This window comes from Magnolia sinica, chromosome 9 (genome assembly GCF_029962835.1).
Source record: "Magnolia sinica isolate HGM2019 chromosome 9, MsV1, whole genome shotgun sequence".
In the NCBI taxonomy this organism is placed as follows: Eukaryota; Viridiplantae; Streptophyta; class Magnoliopsida; order Magnoliales; family Magnoliaceae; genus Magnolia; species Magnolia sinica.
The window spans coordinates 40,333,933-40,358,316 of NC_080581.1; the positions used below are offsets into that span (position 1 = coordinate 40,333,933).

Below are 24,384 nucleotides of genomic sequence, written 5' to 3' on the forward strand. Positions count from 1 at the left end.
TGTTCGTGGGATACAGAGCTTGTCTCCTCTAAAAAGATATCCATCTGTAAGGACGAACTCCACACTCTTCGAGGGCGGGTCACTAGACAATGACACATAAATGCTCTCAAAATCAGGACAGTTTGAGTACTCACCCTTGAGTTGCTCAAATCCTGTAACTTCAATACTCATGGACCACAACGTCATGATACGACGGCTAAGCGCGTCAGCAACCTTATTCTCTTTTCCGGCCCTGTGCTTAAGCACAGACGTGTGCTCTTGAAGAAATTGTGCCCACTTGGCATGCCTAGGGCTTAATTTCTTTTGAGAGCTTAAATATTTCAAGGCCTCATGATCAGAGAACAGGACGAATTCTTGTGGTAATAAATAATGTTGCAAATGGCGCAATGATTGCACAACCGCATAGAACTCTATCATAAGTGGAGTAGCGTTGTTTAGCCTCATTCAACTTCTCACTGAAAAAGGCCATCGGATGTTCCTCTTGGCTTAACACTCCACCTATGGCAATTCCTGACGCGTCACACGCTACCTCAAAGACTTTGGTAAAGTCAGGTAGACGCGTGAATGACGCTTCCGTCATCTTCTTTTTAATTTCCAAGAGAGCACGTGTCGCGGCTTTAGTCCATTGAAACTCCCCTTTTCATATGCAATCTGTGATGGGAGCCATAATCGAGCTAAATCCACAGATGAATCGCCGATAGAACGTAGCTAGGTCGCGAAAGCTTCGCACGTGTATGATACATGGCTCAAGCCAATTGACAATGGCCTTGACTTTCTCAGGGTCTGCAGACGTACCCTCTGACGATACAACGAACCCTAGGAAGATAACACGTGAGGTCAAGAAAGAACACTTCTTGAGGTTCGCATAGAGCTTTTATGCGCACAAGGCGTTGCGGACCTGCCTCAAGTGCTCGATGTGCTGGTTAGGGGACGTACTATAGATGAGGATATCATCGAAGTACACAACTAAAAACTTGCCCATAAAGGGTCGCAGCACATGGGTCATCACCCTCATAAACGTACTTGGGGCATTGGTTAACTCGAAGGGCATAATCAGCCACTTGTACAGTGCATCCTTCATCTTAAAGGCAGTTTTCCATTCATCTCCCGGGCGAACACGAATTTGGTGATAACTACTCTTGAGATTAGTTTTCGAAAAGATAGTAGAGGTGGCCATCATGTCAAGCATGCCATCAAGCCTCGGGATGGGAAACCAATACTTGATAGTGATCTTGTTTATGGTTCTACTAATGCGGGAGCATTTTCACACCGGGCTCGAGTGGGGTGGCCTGTGAGATGCAGGGGCACACTTGGGGTGGGCGGCCTGTGTGAGGCAGGTGGCTCGTGTGATGCGGGCCCCACCCGTGTGACTAGGGTGGCTCGTGTGAGGCGGTACCCATGTAATTTGGGGCCCACGAGGGGGGTTCGACCGAGGGCCTAACCCATGAGACGTGGGGCCTGGGCAATGAGATAAAGGGATTAATTCGCCACACTCTAACAGTTCGAGCTTTTAGAGCAAGTGGTTAATTGTCATACATCATATTAATGCGGGGGCATTTTCACACCGGGCTCGAGCGGGGTGGCCTGTGAGATGCAGGGGCACACTCGGGGTGGGCGGCCTGTGTGAGGCAGGTGGTTCGTGTGATGCGGGCCCCACCCGTGTGACTCGGGTGGCTCGTGTGAGGCGGTACCCATGTGATTTGGGGCCCACGAGGGGGGTTCGACCGAGGGCCTAACCCATGAAACGTGGCGCCTGGGCAATGAGATAAAGGGATTAATTCGCCATACTCTAACAGTTCGAACTTTTAGAGCAAGTGGTTAATTGTCATACATCAAATTGGTATCAGAGCAGGTCTCGTGTTCGAGACTCCTCACCGAGGGTAATTAATGCGAGGGCATTTTTACACCGGGCTCGAGTGGGGTGGCCTGTGAGATGCAGGGGCACACTCGGGGTGGGCGGCCTGTGTGAGGCAGGTGGCTCGTGTGATGCGGGCTCCACCCGTGTGACTCTAGTGGCTCGTGTGAGGTGGTACCCATGTGATTTGGGGCCCACGAGGGGGGTTCGATCGAGGGCCTAACCCATGAGACGTGGCGCCTGGGCAATGAGATAAAGGGTTTAATTCGCCATACTCTAACAGTTCGCGCTTTTAGAGCAAGTTGTTAATTGTCATACATCAAATTGGTATCAAAGCTTGGTTCTTGCATTGGGTCGTCTTAGATCGAGTTATCAAGAGTCTAGATTTTTATTTTTTATTTTTTTATTCTAGGGTTTCATGCATCGCATATAGAGTCTAGATCTGAAAATTTCAGATTTGCATTTAAAAAAAAAGAAGAAGTCTAGATTTGAATTTTCCACATTTGCATCATTCTAAAGGTTAGGATCATCGGTGTCCATAGTCTTGTCTCAAATCAATCTCTTAGAGTCGTGTTTTAGGAAACCTAAGTTGAATCTTATTGTGTATGCCCACTCGGACTGGTAGAGGATTTGGTCTACACTCGATTTTCAATATGGAACAGTTGACTGAGATGATGAACACGATCAACCAACATTTGGCCGCCATCGAGGCGCAATCTATGAACACGAATACCCGTATGGATCAGATAGAAGCGTCCCTAAGAGAAATCTCCGACATTGGAGGGGATGAACAGTCTCACGTAGGGGGAGTAGTTGGGGAACGGGTAGGAAATCGTGGTAGAGGTTGTGGAGTACGTGGCCGAGGGGTAGGACGTGGAAGGGCGCGAAATCCGTAGCCCGCTGTCGAGTGTCAAGACCGTTATGATGTCGATGAGAGGGTCTTAAAGAGTGTTAAAATAGATGCTCCTAGTTTTGATGGGCTACTTGACCTAAAAGCATTCCTTGATTGGTTAGCGGATATGGACCATTATTTCGAATGGTATGAGATGTCTGAGAACCGATAGGTGCGATTTGCGAAAATGAAACTTGTGGGTCAAGCTAAATTGTTTTGGACAAATAGGGAGCGTAGGATCGAGAGATCAGGAGGTGTCCCAGTCGCACATTGGGTAGAGATGGAGTTATTAAAAGAAAAATATCTTCCTCTCTCTTACCGTTAAAAGCTCGTAGATCAATGGCAAGCATTACGCCAAGGATCTATGTCGGTTGCAAATTACATCGCAAAATTTGAGGAGTATATGATGCGATGTGATATTCAGGAGGATCCCTTAGTGACGCTGGCGCGTTTCAAGGCGGGTCTTCGCATGGATCTGCAGCGTGAGCTTATGACCCATGCTGTGGGTGACTTGGATCAAGCTTACCAAGTTGTACAGGAGTTAAAGCTTTACCTAAAGTCTCCTGTCACGAGGCGCTTTGAGTCCCGAGACTCTACTGTTAGATCTGGTTTTCAGGGAACCAAACCTAACCTTGGAAGTCAGCCTAGGGCGCAGGCTAGTGCACCGCTTAAGCCCAAGGATGATAAGGGCAAAGATGTCCTTGGTGCCAAACCTGGCAGTGGTCGTCACTTGAGATGTTATGTTTATGAAAAAAAAAAGGAGCTTTTTTGCCTCTGACGATTTCGTCTTCTACTTCCAGTGATTGGAAGAGGGCGTGAGGCCCAGGTTAACGATTTCTCATCCTCTACTTCTTTCTCCTTTTCTCTTTTCTCAAGGTACTTTTTTCTTTAACCCCATTCTCTTCTTTTTCTTCTAGAATATTTAGATCTAGAAGCCAAATCTTGTTTCTTTTTGTCTAAATCATTAGATCTCAAAAGATTTTCATCCCCTTTTCAACCCCCCATAAAACCCATCACCCAAATCTAAATTTGAAGAACCACCATTTTTTTTCCCTGAATTTTCCAGATTTTCCAATCCAGGAAATTCCTATTTTTCTATATTAGAAAATCCACTTGGATCGTTAGACGGACCTATTGCAAGACGAAAGTTCTATCTTTCGCCGGATCCAACTAAATTCAGATTTTAAGATTCAATACTTCGTGTTCATGATGGATGGCCCTAATCAATGCTATATTAACCATATTTCTTTCTTGTGTTTATGATGTATAAAGCAGACTGATATTTATTTGTTTTTTAAGATTGCATGAATCTGCCCCTTTCAAATATTATGCTCATTTAAGATTGGATTAGGCCGTCCTACATCATCTACTATCAACACACATGCGCCATATGCCGTCTTTGTTAGGCGTAAGAAGCGGGGGCACGGCACATGGGCTCAGACTCTCACGAATGAATCATTTTTTAAGCAATTCATCCACCTGCCTCTTCAACTCGGCATGCTCGGTGGGGTTCATTCTGTAGTGAGGGAGGTTTGGTAGGGTCGCCCCTGGGTCGAAACCTATCGCATGCTGAATGTTTGGCACTAGTGGAAGCTCGTCTGGAAGGTCTTCAGGGAAGACATCCTGAAACTCCTCTAGGACTGGACGAACCTCCATGGGTATCCCCATAACAGCCTCAGGTGTACTCTCCCTAGCTAGTAGGCCATACACCATAGTCCCCGCCTTAATCTCTCTCTCAAACTCCTTAACATCTATGATGTGGAGAGACTTTGACTAAGACGTCCTTTGACTCATAGGACCGCTTGGGGATGCAACATCCTTCGCTCCTGTTGACGATTTGGGAGGGAGCGGGCTTAAGACAAGCTTCTTTCCTTCATGCTTAAATACACAATTATTCGTACGCCTGAATATTGTGACATCTTTGTCATAGAGCCATGGCCTTCCCAAGATGATATGGTCAACGTTCATCGCGACGACATCACACCACAACTTGTCCTTGTATGATCCAAACTTAATCGGAACAAGGCATCGCTGGGTCACAGGGAGGGATGACGCATCCACCCAAGAAACTCTATATGGGTTGGGGTGAGGGACTGACTTCAACCCCAGGCGACTCAAAGTAACCGGGGAAACTACATTCTCACAGTTCCTGCTATTTACGATCACTTTGCAACTCTTTTCTCCGCACTTGGCGTAAGTGTGGAAAATGGTGGTTCTGCGCTAATCTTCACTTTCTTTCATTTGGGTCAAGGCGCCCTTCACCACTGTAAGTGAGATAATCTCCACAGTATCATCCTCGGCATCACTAGCTGGGTCAAGGGAGGGGATAATGATCTCCTCATCACCCTGGTCACCATTAACTTTATCTGCCACTTCTTCTGTGGAGTGTTCGGAAACAAAAGCAATGCGCCCACCCTTATTTGAACACTTGACAGCGATGTGACCCATGCCACCACAACGGTAGCAGTGCCTTGGCATCACGGGCCTAGTACTTGGTCTAGCCATATTATTACTTCAATTTTTGATGACTGGCCGTGTACCATGTTGAGCTCTGGGTTGAATTCCGACCTGAGGTCTCGCTCCCTGCGAAGCTACTCTAGGCATAGTAGGTTGAAAATCAATCCCCCTCACATTGGACTGGCGCACAGTGCTCCAGTTCCTGCACCACCTGGTAAGCATGTTCCAGACTGGTGACCATGTGAAGCGTGAGCTCCTGCTGAAGCTCAGGCCTGAGGCCCATACGGAAACAGGAGAACCACAGTAGGGTCCTCATCCACATCGCACCTCATCATATATTCATTAAACTTGACGATGTATTCCGTCACCGCTATGGATCCTTGGCGCAAAATGTGTCATTGATCTAACGGCTTCTACTTGTAAGAAAGGGGAACATACTTCTCTCGCAACTACTCTTTCATCTCAATCCAAAAGAGAACTGGCCCCTCTCTAGATCGCTCATGGCGACGCTCCACATTCCCCTAATATAGTTTTGCTTGGCCCACCGATTTCATCTTGGCAAACCCGACTCGTCATGGGTTTGGCAGACCATGCCACTTAAAAAAGTGGTCCATGTCTGCTAACCAGTTAGAAAAAACTTTGGAGTCCAATCTCCCATCAAAACTAGGGGCGTCAACCTTGATGCCCTTCATGACCCTAAAAACAGGGTCCTCGTGCTCATGATATCTCGGGGGGTGCTGACGACGCACCCCATTATGGCCCTCCCATTGGGCGGGAAGAATAGGATCACGATTGTGTGTGGGTGGTAATGGATACACCTCATCATATCTATTGCCAAGCCCACGGGCCTGGTCTGCGCACAAACCATCCCTAGGTGGATCAGGGCCCACAACTTGGGATTAATCGACAATCCCGGTTTCGGGGGTAGCTTGGGCTTTACCTATAGTGGCGGTTGGAATACTATCCTCTAGACGCACAACTCTCTCCTCTAGACGTATGAACCTACCATCTTGATGCGCAAATTGTTGTGCGATATTATCTCTCAAGGTTCGAAACTGTTGATCCAATCTCTTATTTAAGCCCTCCATAGCCTTGGTAAATTGATCGGAGTCCATGGTGTAATGGAGACCGAACCCACGACCAGTGCGTGCGGGCATACACCAGGAATGAGAAGTGAATGGTTCTAGATCTATGTGTGAGAAATGGGTAAAAACGATGATACCAATGCAATGCGACTACCTTATATGGCCTAGATCTATATGGGGACTCAACAAAACCTTGGAAAAAAGGGCTGACTAAACTCAACAAAATATGAACCTTACGCAGAGCCGGTCACGCGAGTCGAGCTGCTTGGTTAGCTCGTTGGGGGTGCAGGGGGCGGCGTGCCCCTGCCCGGGGTTCGGGGCGGAGTGCTTGAAACCTAAACGATTTTTTAAATTTGGGTAAACGGTTTCTGTAGAAAATTTTCACCATAAAGACAGATCGACAATAAACTGACCTACGCTAAAACTGTTCTCTGATACCAAATTTGATGCAGGGACATGTGATGACCTAATCTTAGATGCATGTATAATCAGGTTAAAGAATGTTCAAATAAATACACCAATTAACTAACCGTTTCCAGTGAAAGGGATTAGGTCAATTTCAAAACAAAGATGAGGTCATTCTGTCAGGATCATGCCCCTTATCATAAAATCGCGTAAACAGTAAAAAAGGAAGACTTAGGGATATGAGGATATCCCAGATTTAGCATTAGTCAGTCCATAGTCAAGTTTGGATTTGATCCTACTGACTAAACATCCCTATTTTCTGTTCAAACTAGAAAAGGGGATATCTAAAGAGGAACGAAAGGGGTGAAGAATGAAGGGTTCGAGATGAAGAAGGTACAGGTTCTTTTGTTGTCAGGAGAAAAGGAGGATGATTCTTACCTTTTCTTGCACCTCGAAGATATAGAAAGAAGGAAACCTGAAATCGGGGTGGAATCCTCAACACCCAAAGGCCAATCCTGAACCCCTAATCTCTTAAATAAAGAGGAAGAAAAGAGACGAATTTCTATTCATTCAATAATAATCAAAATAGGGTTTCTCACAACGTATATATAAGCTATGGAAAAAGTAAAAAGTGCACTAAAGCGCCTGAAAGCAAGAAAACTAACAAAAAAGACGAAAAGTAAAGGAAATGCAATAAAGCCTCTGAAATAAAGAAAAGAGCAAAAACACCTAAAACTAAAACACCCGTGTGGTAGGGTGTGAAATCCGACCCATGGATCTATGGTCAGGGTGTGGTCATGTCGCTCTTGCACTTGTAGCACGTCAGAAAATGGGTCTGATGGACCCAATGTCCATCCACATCAACTCCTCCGCTCTGATACTCTGTCGGCGACGCTTCCTCTGGTACACTCTAAAGGGTGCACCATTGATGTCCGCATCATGGATGGACCATTAGACAAGCCCCTTGTTTGTTTTCCATGGAAATAGTCAACCAGATAGGAAAAAATGGAAAAATAACTGTTTTCCATGGAAAGCTTGATTACAAAGTAAACAGGGAAAAATGTTTTTTCATCTTTTTTGTTCCCCCACTTCACAATGGAAATAATAGCTGCGCTGCCTTCTCTCTCTAGATCCCAAACAGGCCCTTACGGAAATTTTAGTAAAACATAAAGTCCTTGGAAATTGGGTCTGCACTTCAAGCTTTTTGTATTGTGCAAGTTGCTCACTTGCTCTATGGGAACAATTTAATGGCTAAATATGGGGTAAAGGGTAGAGGTCGGTTGTTGGTAAGGACATCCGATCACCTTTTAGAGTTTATCAGAGGAGGAGAATTGTCCCAATTTCTTTATAGCTAGGTGATCATTACATGGAGCCCAGTGGGCCCAGTTCGAGTTCCTAGCCATGTTAAAGACCCCGCGTGCATGATCGCGCATCTTCGAAGACCCCACACTAGGAAGATGCATATGGGCTACTTGAGAGTATTGGACTGTTAGATCAATTGGATACATCTATCGGACCGTTGGATTTCACACAATGGGTCATCTTGAACGTAGGACCATTTTGATCGTTGGGTAGTTTTGATTGTGGACTCATAGTGGATACTAGTTTTATTTATTTTGTTTAGTTAATTTGATTAATTTGATTTATTTTATGATTTAGTTGATATTAGGGGTGTTTTGTTTTTTTTGTTTTTTTTTTGTGTGAAGCCTATTACTAAAATAAATTTTCTTCTTGCTTTGTTTTGGAGCAAAAATCTTCCTGTGATTGGAGTTTGGTGTGAAGCCATGGAGTGATTACAATTATCTTCTTTCTTTTATTCTCTTTTCAGGTAATCTTATTATTATTTTTTTTATTATTTTTTTCTCACCTTTTTTTTTCCCCCTCATTTTCTTTGTTTTCAACCAAAGACCATCACCACCATCACCTTAACCTTTCTGAACTTAACCCAAACCATCGCCCTATCGTCTGGACCACTCCCAAGCCGTCACCCCACCCAATCGCACAGACAAACTGATCCGTAAGACCGTACGAACGCACTGTACAGCTGTTCGTATGGACACCCCCCCTCCCCCTTCTTACTTCTTCGTTTCCTATCTTCAAACCCTAATTCCCTAGATTCCCAAACCCTATTTAAAAAAAACCCTAATTTTCAAAAACCCTAATTCCCAAAAATATAATTTCCAAAACCTCAATTCCCAAATCCTAAAACCCTAACCCTAATAAAACTAAATGATTTCCTTTGAATTAAGATTTATCCCTATGCTAGATGGGAGTTCTACCTTCCATAGGTCCTAATTAATCAATATCCTCTAAGTCCTACATTACGGAATTGTACGTAATCTTGAATTGGAACATCCTTTAATGCTTGAACTTTGTAACCTTGTGATAAATTAGTTTTCTTTTGTGTTTTAATTTCTATAATTAATTCGTCGATTAATTTCATTGCATCATTCTAGGTTAGATTATCCATCCTGCATCAAATTTTGGTATCAGAGACTAGGTTTAGCATGGTCCTCAAATTAGCATAGGACTTTCATGCTGCATTTAGAGTAAGTTTTTCATATTGCCTAGGGTTAACAATCTTCCCATTCTCATCACATTGCATCTAGAGTCTTTAGTTCTTAGGTTCCCATTAGATCCCTGGTTTATGCTCACTCATACTGGGCGTGGTTTTGGTTTACACCCCACAATGAGTTTGAAATAACTTCCCAAGGCCATTGATGCCATGAGTAACCGTCTTGTGACTCTTGAGGCCTAAAGTAAAGACACCAACAACCAACTGGTGGCGACCAACACTTGTGCAACTCAGTTGGAAACTTCACACTAGGCACACCCCGACGATGGGAAAGATGGCCAATCTCAAGCGGGAGATCAAGTTGGAGGACGTGGAAGAGGCCGTGGTCGAGGTGTTGGTCGTGGTGGGGTGCGTACCCAGCCACCCCTTAGTATCAAGACCACCATGATCCTGATGAGCGAGTAATGAAAAATGTGAAAGTTGAAGCATTGAGTTATGATGGTCACTTAGATCCCAAAGCCTTCCTCGATTGGCTTGCGGACAGGGATCATTATTTCGAGTGGTACGATCTGTTCGATCACCGTCGGGTGAGATTCGCTGAGATGAAGTTGGTGGGCCAAGCCAAGTTGTTTTGGATGAATGTCGAGAGGAAGATGGAGAGGTTTAGAGATGACCTGGTCTCATTGTGGGCCGAGATGAAAGAGATTTTAAAGGAAAAGTACCTTCCTCTCTCTTCTGTAAAAAACATTTAGATAAGTGGCAATCCTTTTGTCTGGGATCAATGCTCGTGGCTGATTACATCGCCAAGTTTGATGAATATAGGATTTGATGCAACATTTAGTACCTGTTAGTGACCATTTCCCGTTTCAAGGTGGGCCTCTGACCCAAGCTTCAACGAGAGCTTATTCCTTACGACATCGACACCCTAGAGCATGCCTATCAACTGGTACAAGAGCTGGAGCAGTATCTGAAACCACAATTTACGAGACAATTCGACTCTCGGGAATTCAATGTTAGGGCCACTCCCTAGGGAGCTAAGCCTAATTTTGGGAGTCAATTCAAAGCCCCTACTAGTACTTAATCCACTAATAGGGATGTTAAGGGCAAAGGTCTAGCTAGTACTAGCCGAGGGTAGGTGAGCAAGTGCGGTATTACAACTGCCAAGGATATGGCCATTTTGCATACCAATGCCTTACGAAAGAGCGAAATAAGGTACTCATGATTGGTGAGTTTGAGGACAATGCGAATGATCAGGGCGATTGCGAAGAAGAAGAATATCAGTCCGGAAGTGGTGTTAATGATGAAGAAGATGGATGAGTTGAGATCGTGTCACTTGCAATTGTCAGATGCGCCTTAGCCTAGGCCAAAGAGAGTGATGATTGACGCAATAATTCAATTTTCCACACGTCAAGTGTGGTTACAAAAATTGCAAGGTGATAATTGATAGTGGTAGTTGCACCAACGTAGTCTCCGCTATTTCGTTCGGGTTTGAAACCTGTTCCTCACCCTCAACCCTATCGAGTTTCATGGGTTAATGTGTCTTTGATACCGGTTTCTTAGCAGTGTCTTATCTCCTTTCAGTTTACTTACTACAAAGACACGTTGTGGTGTGATGCTTTGCCTATGGATGTAGGCCACATCATTTTGGGTAGACCTTAGCTTTATGATCGTGATGTGACACTATTCGGCCATTCGAATACATGTTCATTTATTCATGAAGGTAAGAGGATAGAGCTAAATCCTCTTTCGCCCAGAAGCACCCTGGGGAAGGAGGATGTTAAGATCGGTGATGCAAAAGATATGAGGAAGTTCTAGCCCAAGTCTCTCCACATAATCAACGCCAAAGAGTTTGAAAGGGAGACTAAATTCGATTTGATGGTGTATGCCCTCGTGGCAAGAGAGGTTACACTCGAGGTTAGTGTAGAGTTGCCACCTGAAGTGATTCCGGTGTTGTAGGAGTTAACTGATGTTTTCCCAGAGGACCTATCGAAGGAGCTTCCACCCCATGCGGGACATTCATCATGCTATCAATCTTGTCCTCGGGTTGACTCTACAAAACCTTCCTCACTACCGAATGAATCCCACGGGGCATGCGGAATTGAAGAAGCAAGTGGATGAGCTTCTTAGAAAATTGTTCATTCAGGAGAGCTTGAGTCCATGTGTTGTGCGAACCCTCACGTTTAAGAAAGATAACACTTGGCGCATTTGCGTGGGCAGTCAGGTCATCAACAAGATTACGGTCAAAGTATCTATTTCCTATATCGCGTCTTGATGACATGTTGGATATGATAGCCGGTGCAATGATCTTTTCCAAGATTGACCTCAAAAGCAGGTATCATCAGATACGTATTTGCCCAGGAGATGAGTGGAAGACACTTCGGCACATGATGGGTACGAGACTTCAGTTCTCGTCGGCATACCACCCTCAAACGGACGGTCAAATGGAAGTGGTCAATCAAAGCTTAGGTAACTTGTTACAATGTCTTGTGGATGACCATATTAGGACTAGGGATTCAATTTTACTGGTCGCAAAGTTTGCATATAATAGTTCAGTCAATAGGTTGATAGGCATGACTTCTTTTGAGGTCATGCATGGTTACAAGCGTAAGAAGCCTATAGATCTCATCTCCATGTCAGTTTCCTATAGACCTTCAGAATTCGTAGATGCATTTGCATGACATACTCATGACTTACATGTTGGAATTAAAAAACGAATTAACGTTAGCAATGAAAAGTACAAAATATTTGCCGACTCTCATTGTAGGTTTAAAGAATTTCAAGTAGGAGATTATGTGATCGTTCGGATAAGGCCAAAACGGTATTCGCAAGGGGCCAAGAAGAAATTACAAGCCCGTCGTGCAAGACCTTATAAAATATTGAAAAAAATTAGGTTCCAATGCGTATGTTGTGGATCTTCCATTTGATATGGGCATTAGTTCTACATTCAATATGGAAGATCTTGTGTCTTTTAAGGGTCCAACAGTTTTAGCCATTAGCCTTCTCCAAACCCTTACATTGGCCCAGATGGTGGTGCTTTCGACCTGTCCCATGTCCCGTGGCTCTTGCCTTCCCAGCATTTACCTCCTTTACCATACATACCTACCAAAAGAGAATAGATAAAATGTATCTTGGATGAACAAGTGATTTCTACTAGACACGGAGGTTTTGAGAAATTTCTTGTCAAGTGGAAGAACAAGCTAGAGTCAGGCAGTACATGAATTATAGAGATCGGGCTTCAGAGAGTAGACCCGGATCTCCTATAGCATTATCTTAGTTTTATTTCATCAGAGGCGAACTCTTCTTCCCGAGGGGAGTTGATGAGGACATTCGAGCACATTTTAAATTTATCAGAGGAGGATGAAAGTTGCCCCAGTTTCTTTATTTCTAGGTGATATTACATGGAGCACAGTGGGCCCAATTTGAGTTCCTAGCCACATTGAAGACGCCACATGCATGATCATGCATCTTTGAAGACTCCACACTGGGAAGATGCATGTGGGCTGCTTAGTTGAGAGTATTGGACTGTTGGATTGATTGGATACATCTGTCGGACCATTGGATTTTGCATGATGGGCCAACTTGACCGTTGGACCATTTTGATTGTTGGGTTGTCTTGATTGTTGACTCATATTGGACACTAGTTTTATTTATTTTGTTTAGTTAGTTTGATTATTTTGGTTTATTTTATGATTTAGTTGATATTAGGGGTGTTTTGGATATTTTATAGTATCAAGGGTATTTTTTGTAAAAACACTCCAAATAGAGTATAGCTTGGACGTGTGAAGCCTAGGGGATTATTGGCTATTGAATGAAATTTTCTTGTTTTGTTTTGGAGCAAAATTCCTCATGTAATTGGAGTTTTGTGTGAAGCCATAGAGTGATTTCAATTATCTTATTTCTTTTATTCTCTTTCTAGGTAATCTTTTTTTATGTTTCTTCTCTTGCATTGTTCTAGGTTAGACTATCCGTCCTGCATCAGTTGGCCTTATCTCTAACAGGTCGCAGTTGTGGGCCATGGTGACTGATTTGCAAGGCAAACAAGATGGCTTAAAAGGGAGCGAGATGTTGTGTGGAAAATGGTGGGAATTGTTAGATCGCGTGAATATTTATGGGCAGGAAATAAATGGCTTTATGTTGCTTTCCCTACATTTTGAAAGAAAGATTAGTTTGAGAATGCTTCAAAAGAATCCAAATGGCACACACAAGTTTAGGAGAAACTGAAAAGACGGAGAAACTATCTTATTTCTATGATGCTCCAAATGCACTGAAATCCTGAAATTCTCTGAAACCCTGGATAGAAGCCTCCACAATATTCCCGGCAAGGACTGCGGGATTGAATGTGTAATGGCATGATTATTTGTATCAACCTCATTATCCTGAAGTCAGATATCCATAATATTAAAAACCGGTTACGTAACAGCCATTATGAAATGTAGCAGTTGGACCCATCACCCGATACGGGACTGTAACAGCTGTTTTGAAAAAAAGGGCTTGTAACAGGCCTGTAATGGCTGTAATAGCTGTTATAAGTTTTCAAATATCAAATCAGGCATGGGTCTAGATCAAATGATTAGGTTGTCTTCCCAGATTGAATATTAGATCCATGCAACTTCCAAAATTGAATATCTGGGCGAGATCAAAGGTCGAAGTGAGTTAAGTGGTGATCTATTTGAGACCAAATCAAGGTCCTTAATGACAGATCTGGGAATATTCATTGTTCTGATTGGACTGTCACAAATCCAACTGGATGGCCCAAATTACCAAACTGGTTGGACTGGGGTTACCAATCCCAACAGTACATACACTGGTCTATACAACAACTGTTGAGTGTAATTGGGTTGGTACAAGTGGAAAAATCTCTCTCCAATCATATGGTTGTGTATTAATATTTTAGTAAGTTTTGGACTTATATAACTTCCTTTTTAGTTCTCTTTAATTTGCAAGCTTATTAGGATTAGAGCATGATTTACATGGACCATATGTATGGAAAAGAGGGCTTTGACTGGGTTTCTTTAATTTTGGCTAGGAAAAGAAGACTATAGAAGAATTTTTTATTTTTTATTTTTTTTATTTTTATTTTTATTTTTTAAAAGGGAAGACTATATAAAGCCATATGCATGGAACTGATTTTGATAATTTGTTTGGATGGAATTCCTTTATTTTATTTATTCATCTTTTCAGATTAGAAACTATTTTCTAGAGGTGAGACTCTTCTAGAAAACCCTAGGTGAGGGATTGTATAGTTAGAATCCTCATGGTTACCCTTTTTTTGATGATTATTGAGTAGTATTGTGGTGTCTACAGAGGATTTTGATATTCTAAATAGTACCCATACATCTTCCTTCAAATTCTACATCTAAGAGTTTCGGTGTAACTAGTTTTCCATGCAACTTTTTGGCAATTATGTGATTGAAACATTGGCAGTATGTTTTCAATTAAAGGCCGTTACGGCCCGTATCGCAACAGTAATGGTGGGCTAGCATTACTGTTATTGAATACCTTGCTAGTCACTAAGAGGCCAATGACCTTTCTTGGTATGTAATACCACAAATTTTTTTTTTTTTCTTTTTCCTGATATTTTACCAAAGTACCTCATTTATCAAAGAAACGAGCTCAGCACTTTAGTAACAAACCATTTAAAGATTAGATGCTTCTGAATGTGGCATACATCCTTGCAGATTTTGACATGTCCGATGCTCAAAGGGAACATGCATCAACTGTTGAACACTTGGTTCCAAGTTTAGCGGCGCTTAAGCTTACGCTTTGCCCCAGTAACATGAGTGAGGGATGCTTCTGGAAGATATATTTTGTTATGCTGCACCCAATACTGAATGAGCATGATGCTGAGCTTCTAGCAACCCCCCAGGTAAGGCCTTTTTGCTCTTGTATTAATGGCATCTATTACATTTTTGTTCTCTTAAGATACATTCTCTCAGCAAAATACTAGGAATTCCTGAGCACCTCAATAGGTGTAATATCTGATGCAATTTTAGGGTTTTTCGTTCATACCTTTTTTAAAGTATATTTCTATAATAATTCAAAACTAAAACACTATATTTTTCCAGTGTTGCCTATATTGTCTTTCCATAATCATGGCATATATTGCAATTGTGGCCTTTGTTTCCTGCATATACATTTCTTTCATTTAACAATTTTTCTGCCATGTTTTTAAAATTTTGTGGAAGTACATCTATATTGGTTTTCTGCCAATCTAATTGTCCATGGTTTTTAAATTGGCAATCCAAATCTATTGCATCAGATCCATGGACCACCTGATTTGAGGTCCGATCAGATTAGGTTCCTCTAACATGCGTGATTGTAAAAAAGGGATGCGCTACAGTACCTGCTACACTACAATGCTACTGTAATGCACTAAAATATCGTGCTATGGGATCATGCAACGGTACTCGCTATGGTAGCATCACATTACTCTTTAGTTGACTAAGGTTCCTAGTTTGAAAGAAGTTGGTTTTTTTTTTTTCCCCCTTTTTAATGAATGGATCAATGCATTAAGAAAGGAAAGAGATGCACAAATGTACAGAAAAAAGACAGAAGAAACAGCGAATCTAAATTAAAACTAGGCCTGAAAAAACCCCACCACCGCACAATTAACAAGTAGTCCCTGAACTATGATTCTATTCCATCTCAACAATAGACAGATCTGTATTTTTTATTCCTGACTCCGGCTTTTGCCAATCTGTTTTAGTGTTTGCGGATCTTGGCATGGGAGAGAGCTGGACTGATAAGGAGTTGTTGATGTTAGCAATCTCCTCTAGTTTGTTAGCAAAAATCCAAGGCCGACTTTGGTTCTTCAACCAGTTAGTCACTAGCCTAGAATCCACTCCAACGATTATAGGGGAGAGAGCTGCCTAAATACTGAGATCTTCATCCCTGCCGCATAGCCTTAACTTTTGCCCAAATGGAGTTGCAAACAATCTTGTCAAACCACATATGCAGTTCTGTGCGGCTGCATATGCCTGTGCGCATATGTGATCGCACAATCGCATATGCAGTCGCGCATATATATATATATATATATATATATATATATATATATATATATATATATATATATATATATAAGAATTTGTTTTTGAAAAAATGAAAAATAAGGGAAAAAATGTAAAAAAATATAAGAACTTGAGGGTAACTTCCCTAAGTTAACAGATTACTAATGTAGTAATTTTACATATATAAAATTAGTTTGTGAGAAATAATATTAATTAAAAAATGAATGAAGTAGATCAACATTCGACAATGTAGTTAACAAAACAATCAATAAGCTATTTATTGTATAAATACAATTTTGAAGTTATATCTTAATGTTTATTATTTATACACTAACACGACTTACAGCTTACAAGTTACAAAATTATATTAGTAGTCTAAAATCTAAATGTCTAGTATTATATACATTGATCCACTTGCCAATGTGGCATTTCATCACCACCATCATCATCATCGTCATCTGCTTCTTCCATGTATATTTCAACTTTTCTGTTTCTTCCAAGGTATTCAAAATTAGTTACGTATTGGTTGTACGCAATACGGGGTCGAAACGGTGACAACAGCCGTTACAACCCATAATTGCCGTTGCCCGCCCGTAATGGTTAGCTCGTAATGGTAAAAAATGGCTACTTTTTTCGGTCTTTTTAAATTGCGATTTTTCTAATTTTTTGGCACTTTTCTCTTCCAAATTATTTCTTAAAATATTCTACTGCAAATTCTAACTACTCTTAGCTTGAATTTGAAGATCAAAACAAGTTATTTCAAGGATTTTGTTTAATCGAAGCTCAGCGGTTATTCAAAAATAGATATTTATACCTTTTTTTTTTGAATCTCTATTGTTATGGTTGAATATGATGCATTATTCAAATTAGAACACAGGAATGTGCATTTTATAGATTATGCAATTGATTTTCTATTTTTATTTTTTATTTTTATTTTCAAACTATTTTTGGCCAATTTTAAAAAATTAAGAGAAATATATATTTTTTTCAATCCCTTTTTGTTTTAATGGTTGAATATGATGTGTTAATCATAATAGAACACATCAATATTCATTTAACATATTACGCAACTTATTTTATATAAATTTTTTATTTTTTTAATTTTCAGACTATTTTCTGTTGATTTTTAAAAATTAGAAAAAATCATTTCTTTTTTCAATTTTTTTCCTTTTCTTTTCTGTTTTAATGGTTGAATATGATGTGTTAATCATAGTAGAACATATCAATGTGCATTGAACATATTATGCAACTGATTATATATATATATATATATATATATATAAATTTTCATACTATTTTCGGCCGATTTTTAAAACTTAGGAACAATCATTTTTTTTTCTTTTTTTTTGTTTTTTTGTTTTAATGGTTGAATATGATGTGTTAATCATAGTAGAACATATCAATGTGCATTTAACATATTATGCAACTGATTTTCTATTTTTGTTTATTTTTTTATTTACGGACTATTTTTAAAAATTAGGAAAAAACATTCATTTTTTCAATCCTTTTTTGTTTTAATGGTTGAATATGATGTTATAATTATAGAAGAATATATCAATGTGTATTTAACATATTATGTAATTGATTTTATATATATATATATATATATATATATATATATATATATATATATATATATATATATATATATAAAATTTTCCTCGATCTTATAATATTGTAGAAGCATTAATTGATTTGTACAATAGAAATTATTAGTAGCTTGTTTTTTTTTGTCTGTTTTTTTGTTTTTGTTTTTTTTTTTGGTTTCAATGGTTGAATATGATGTGTTAATCATAGTAGAACATATCAATGTGCATTTAACATATTATGCAACTGATTTTCTATTTTTGTTTATTTTTTATTTACGGATTATTTTTAAAAATTAGGAAAAAAACATTTCTTTTTTCAATCCTTTTTTGTTTTCATGATTGAATATGATGTTATAATTATAGAAGAATATATCAATGTGCATTTAACATATTATGCAACTGATTATATATATATATATATATATATATATATATTTATTTATTTATTTATTTTTTTTTTTTTAAATTTCGGAATATTTTTGGCCGATTTTTAAAAATTAGAAAATTATTATTTTTTCAATCTTTTTCTGTTTTAATGGTTGAATATGATGTGTTAATCATAGTAGAACCTATTAATGTGCATTTAACATATTATGTAACTAATTTTCTATTTTTTTATATTTTTATTTTCGGACTATTTTCGGCCGATTTTTTAAAATTAGGAAAAATCAATTTTTTTAAATCTTTTTTGTTTTAATGGTTGAATATAATGTGTTTATCATAGTAGAACATATCAATGTGAATTTAACATATTATGCAATTGATTTTATATATATATATATATTTCTATTTATTTTCGGACTATTTTCGGCCTATTTTTTAAAATTAGGATTTTTTTTTTTCAATCTATTTTTGTGTTAATGGTTGAATTTGATGTGTTAATTATAGTATAACATATCAATATGCATTTAACAAATTATGCAACTGATTATATATATATATATATTTTAAATTTTCGGATTAATGACTTTATGTTTATATATATTTATTTATTTTGGACAGGTTTTGGACTTTGGAGCTTCGTAGGTTTTAGAACTTAATTTCTTCTTTATTGATTAGATTCAGAAGTTTGAAAGTTATTTGATTAATTTATTTACATTAAGTTTCGAGATTTAATTAATTCATTCTCGTATAGAAACTGTATTTAAACTTAGAGAGTCGAGTAGACTCATATAGGCACCAAATAAAGTGCAACTATTGTGATAAACTAATAACTGGTAGAATTACGTGACTCAAACAACATTTGACACATCGAAAGGGTTAATAATGCAGGGGCATTTTCATACCGGGCTTGAGTGGGGTAGCCAGTGGGATGCGGGGACACTCAGGGTGGGTGACCCATGTGATTTTGGGCCCACGGGGGAGGTCTCGTGTTCGAGACTCCTCACCGGGGGTGATTAATGCGCATTTCACATTGGGCTTGAGTAGGATAGCTTGTGGGATGCGGGGACACTCGGGGTGGGTGGCCCATGTGATTTGGGGCTCACGAGCTCACGAGGGGGGTTCGGCTGAGGTCCTAATCCATGAGACGTGGGGCCTGGGCTATGAGATAAAGGGATTAATTCGTCATACTCTAACAGTTTGAGCTTTTAGAGCAAGTGGTTAATTGTCCCGCATTAGTTAAGTTGCGGGATGTACTAGAGTACTAAAAGAAATAATGACCTTAATACAACTAATTTGGATGAGTCGAAGGGGAAACGTGCTGCTGGACAGAAGAAAGATGAGATTCCGGAGGCGGCTCGACAAGTGGTGTTTGGTTCTGAATATATGGGCATTTGTGATGAAGATATTATTGATTCTAACGAAGATTCAGATCGGGAAGTAACTATAATTAGGAGAGAGCTTGTGCTTGTGAAGAGGAAGAACGTCGGTGCATGTTTGACGCGAGGGGGTCTATACGTGATACTCATTAAGATGTATGTTTGGCAGCCGACAAGGCATCTGTAAGTGGAGGTGGGGGAGTTGGGTGAATTAAGATGTATGTTTGGCAGCCGACAAGGCATCTGTAAGTGGAGGTGGGGGTAGTTGGGTGAATTAAGATGTATGTTTGGCAGCCGACAAGGGGGCATCTTTATGTGATGCCATTGTACATGTGGAAGAAGAAGTAAATGAGCTAAGGAGACCCTCTGTTGATCTAATCCTGTTTAGGAAAGTATTAACTAAATAAAAGAAGATAAAACAAATGTGGAGTAAAATTTCCATTGAGAAGTTAGGTAGGGCAGCAACAAAGTTATTTATACATGTCGACATACCCCCTAACGCGCTTAATTCTCTGTATTTGTAGGTGGTAATTGATGCAACAATAGAAGCAGACAAAGGAATTAAAGCTCCCACGGCTAGGGAGATTAGGGAGAAATGGACAGATGCCAAGTATGCGGATGTAAAAGCATACGTGGCTATCTTTAAACCCATATGGCAGGCCGGAGGATGCACGATCATGTGCGATGGTTGGACTGGCCCAACGAGACACAACATGATCAACTTTATGGTGTACTGCCACTTGGGAATGGTGTACCATAAGTCAATTGATGCCTTAGCCAAAACAAAAATTGCTAATTATATTTTTTCCCTAATGGATGAAGTGGTGGATGAGTTGGAGAGGAGAATGTGGTTCAAATTGTGACAGATAACGAAGCAACATATAAGGCTACAGGACAAAAGTTGATGATAAAGAGACCACCTATTTTGGTTTCCATGTACCACCCATTGTATTAATCTTATATTGAAAGATATTGGGAAGAAGAAGAGTGTTAGGGAAATGGTCAAAAGGACAAGATAAGTGACGACATTTATTTACAACCATAATTAAGTAGTCACAATAATGAGGAAGTTCACGAAGGGACGAGAATTGCTGAAGCCTGTGGCGACTAGATTTGCAACAAACTTTATGGCCTTAGAGAGTTTATTACTAGCATAGAGGAGAGTTGAGTGAGATGTTCGCTTCCTGGGATTGGCTCAACACTAAACATGGTAAGAAGACATCAGGGACACTAGTCGATGTTGTGAACATCATAAGAGACAACAAATATTGGAAGTAGGTCCAGATGATCGTAAAGGTGATGGAGCCACTAATGAGGGTACTCCGTTTTGTTGAAATCGACGAAGTACCTACCATGGGCTTCTTCTACGATGTTATGGATAAGTTGAAGTTGGCAATTCAACGTGATTGTACAAGCTGTGAGTTTTATTGGAAGATGATTGACAAGAGATGGACAACACAACTCTATCACGATCTTCATGCAACAGGTTACTACCTAAATCCTGGGTACTAGTATGCCTAATCATTTGTTGCGGATAATGAAGTTCGTGTCGGACTAAAGAATGTGATAAAGAGTTTAAAGTCTGAGTTAGATATGCAAATAAAGGCGTTGAATGAATTAGATACATTTGGAAATCGCAAGGGTAGCTTTGGAGATGCTCTTGCACAACACGCAGTAACTAGGTTGCAACTGGCCAAATGGTGGATGAATTTCGGAGAGAGTATGAAGGCTCTTCAACAAATTGCAATAAAAGTTTTGAGCTAGACAACATTTTCTACCTGCGGAAGGAACTGGAGTTATTTTGCACTGATTCATTCACAGAATATGAATAGATTGCAGACTAGGACGTTGGATAGACTTGTCTTCATGCACTACAACATGAGGCTAAGAATGCAGTGGCATTATAGGAGCATTATAGGCGCCAGTGACACGAACTACTGTCTAATAATCTTGAACAATATTTATGATGAGGACGACCTGCTTCTACCTTGGTTGAAAGCAAGAGAAAAACAGATTGAAGAAGATAGTGAAGAATTGGAAGTTAGTGACTCAATAATACGCACGTCGCAGCAAGAGAGTCGTGCAGCTGTGTTAGACCCAGAAAGAGGGGCAACTTTCATGCAAAGTCCAGCTCAAGTTCAACAGAAGAGTACGAACAGTAGTAGTAGCGAGATTGAGTCGGATGATCATGATGGTGGTGGTGATGACGCCCTCTATGCTGGTCCTACTTCTAGTGTTGCTCAGCACACCATACAACCATCTACAGATCGTGAGGCCGATGAATATCGACAGGGTGCACAAGGTTGGACTTGTGAGTGTATTGAGTCACGATACAACCAGCAGGAGGAGGCTAGGTTTAGTGGTGCACTGGGAGGTCCAGAACATCAGTAGGCCCATGGTCCTGGGCACTATGAGGGATATTCTTATGGCTGATGCGATTATAGTTATACGGTACTTGTTTCGTCACATTAATGTTGGACTAGTCCTCCCGATCCATGTCCATATGATTATAAATATCCAGATCCAAATCTAAGTTACTCATCAGAGACACATTTTCAATCTCAAGATTCTCAACAACCTGAGTGCAGGCACCAGTACGACTATTCGACGGGCATTGGTGGATATCCTTACTCGGGGTTGGAGTCGTTGCCTAGTCAGGATTAGTCATCCTCTGGTTTAGTCGACCTGATCTTTCCCTTTGGCATTGACACTGAATATTATGGATATGCAACACCTATTTCACAGCTGCAGCTGGATGATGACGATGACGTGGAGGTTGAGCAACTACAATAAAACAGATTTTCATTTTGGTGGTGACTCGTGAATTTTATTATTGTAAATGTAAGTATATATTTTTATTAGGGTAAGTATTCCTATATACCCATTAGTCCATTATCCACACATTCACCAAGTAAGCACACACTTGACACTGCTGAACTTGTACTTAAAATAACTCCCCTGACAACCAATCAAGTAATCCTTAATCAAGTTGCAGGGGAGTATATCAGACTACTATTATTTATTTATTTTTAATATATATATCTTGACTTGAGGATGACAGGACAAGAATCACATGATAGAAGAAGTATCTAAGGGTTTAAACGCTTTTAGTGCCTTTATCATTTGTGTCTAAAATTTTTACAAGATGATGGTTTGTTGGACTACCTTCCCTCCACCTTTCTTTGATCAAGGCCCATTTGTCCAAACGGCCGACACTACAAAGCTTCTAAGTTTGGATTTTTTAAATGCAATCTTTGTAGTGTTAAGTAGACTATAGTGAAACGGAAAACTGCTGGACATAGCAAGTTACACCCAATGTGTTTTCTCATTCGATGGAGAAGAAGGGCGTGTTTGTACATAAAGATTGTGATTCTTCTAGCCCGACAATCACTTTTAAGAATAACCTACCTATATCTTCTAGCATAAGATCAATACAATGGGCCGCATAAGATGTCTAAAATAAACGACGTCTCTTCTTCATAAGAAAATGACTGGCGGGTATATACGAGGCTGCGTTGTTTGTGATTACCTGGACAATTTATTCCTCTCATACTTATTAAATACACTATCTAGTAATTTAAACAAGTAATCTGTCATATGAGGATGACTCAATGCATTCGCGAAGTTCAAGAATATTGTCCCAGTTGGACAATTCACCAGAAAGTTTATTAGAGTCCGACTAGATTTATTGGTCCTTCCGCTGGCCATGAGTGTTCAATTATAGGTTTTCCATAATTCTTTATATTCAGTTATGAAAGATCGTGTATAATCAACTTCAACTTTGAGGCATATCTTCCTTTATTTCCTGATATAAAGGAGGTTTAAGCCCCAAGTCAAATTGACTTATCGCCTTAACCATAACTTTGAAGCTTTTCAATTTAACAGTGTTGAAAGAAACACTGGCTTGGTAAAAGCAACACCCATGCCCACAAGCTCTTTTTGAGGCCGGTGGTCTAAACTGGCTTGTTGACATAGGGTTAGAGCTATCTTCATTTACATCAACTACATTTATATTTTTATACGTTTCTTGTTCCATAAATTCCTCTCGAAGTACGACACTATCACATTTCTTTCTTGTTTGTTTATCTATACACGTTATGATTTCCTTTTGGATTTCTAGACTAATATTGGGACATGCTCTTGCATTTGATTCTTATGTATGTGTAATGCCATTGGAATTCACATACCCACATAAGTCACATATTATATAGTTATTTTCTATAGTATTAAGATAGTGCCTGCACTTTCAACCTGTGTCATTCAGCTTGGGTTTCGAAGAAGAAGACTGGGAAGAAGAGTTGTAGTTTTAGACTAGGAGAGAGAGAGAGAGAGAGAGAGAGAGAGAGAGAGAGAGAGAGAGTTACATTAATCAATTACACATGTACACAACACAACCCTGGTTTGAATCTAAATTCTTGTCTTGAGAGTTGAGACTTTCTTCCCTCTTGAATCTTGAATCTTGTAGTTGTAACTTGTAACTTATAGGTTGTATCTTATAGCCTACACTTGAAATAGAATGTAAGAGAGAGGGAAAAAATGTAGAATGTATGTAGATACTAGAGAGAAAGATAGAGAGAGAATGAATGAATGAATGAATTGAATGTAGAGGCTAGAGAAAGAATGTAGATTAGAAATTAGAATGAATGAAGATGAAATAGAATATTAGAATGTGAGAGAGAAATAGAATGTAGTGAGAATTACATTGTAGGTATGTACTATGTAGAATCGTAGATTCTAGAATATAGAAAATGAATGAAGATAAATATAATGAATGAACGAAGAGATGTTGAATGAATGAACGAAGAGATGTTGAATG

The 24,384-nt window shown here is 39.8% G+C and overlaps 1 protein-coding gene across 1 annotated transcript in view; it reads left to right on the forward strand.

Annotated features, from left to right (window-relative positions):
* The window catches only part of LOC131255388 (uncharacterized), a 38,209-nt gene that overhangs the window by 8,171 nt on the left and 5,654 nt on the right, over positions 1–24,384 (forward strand). Inside the window, exon 2 of the mRNA XM_058256088.1 lies at positions 14,888–15,075. Coding sequence (XP_058112071.1) covers positions 14,888–15,075 — 188 coding nt within the window. The remainder of the gene's footprint in view (positions 1–14,887; positions 15,076–24,384) is intronic.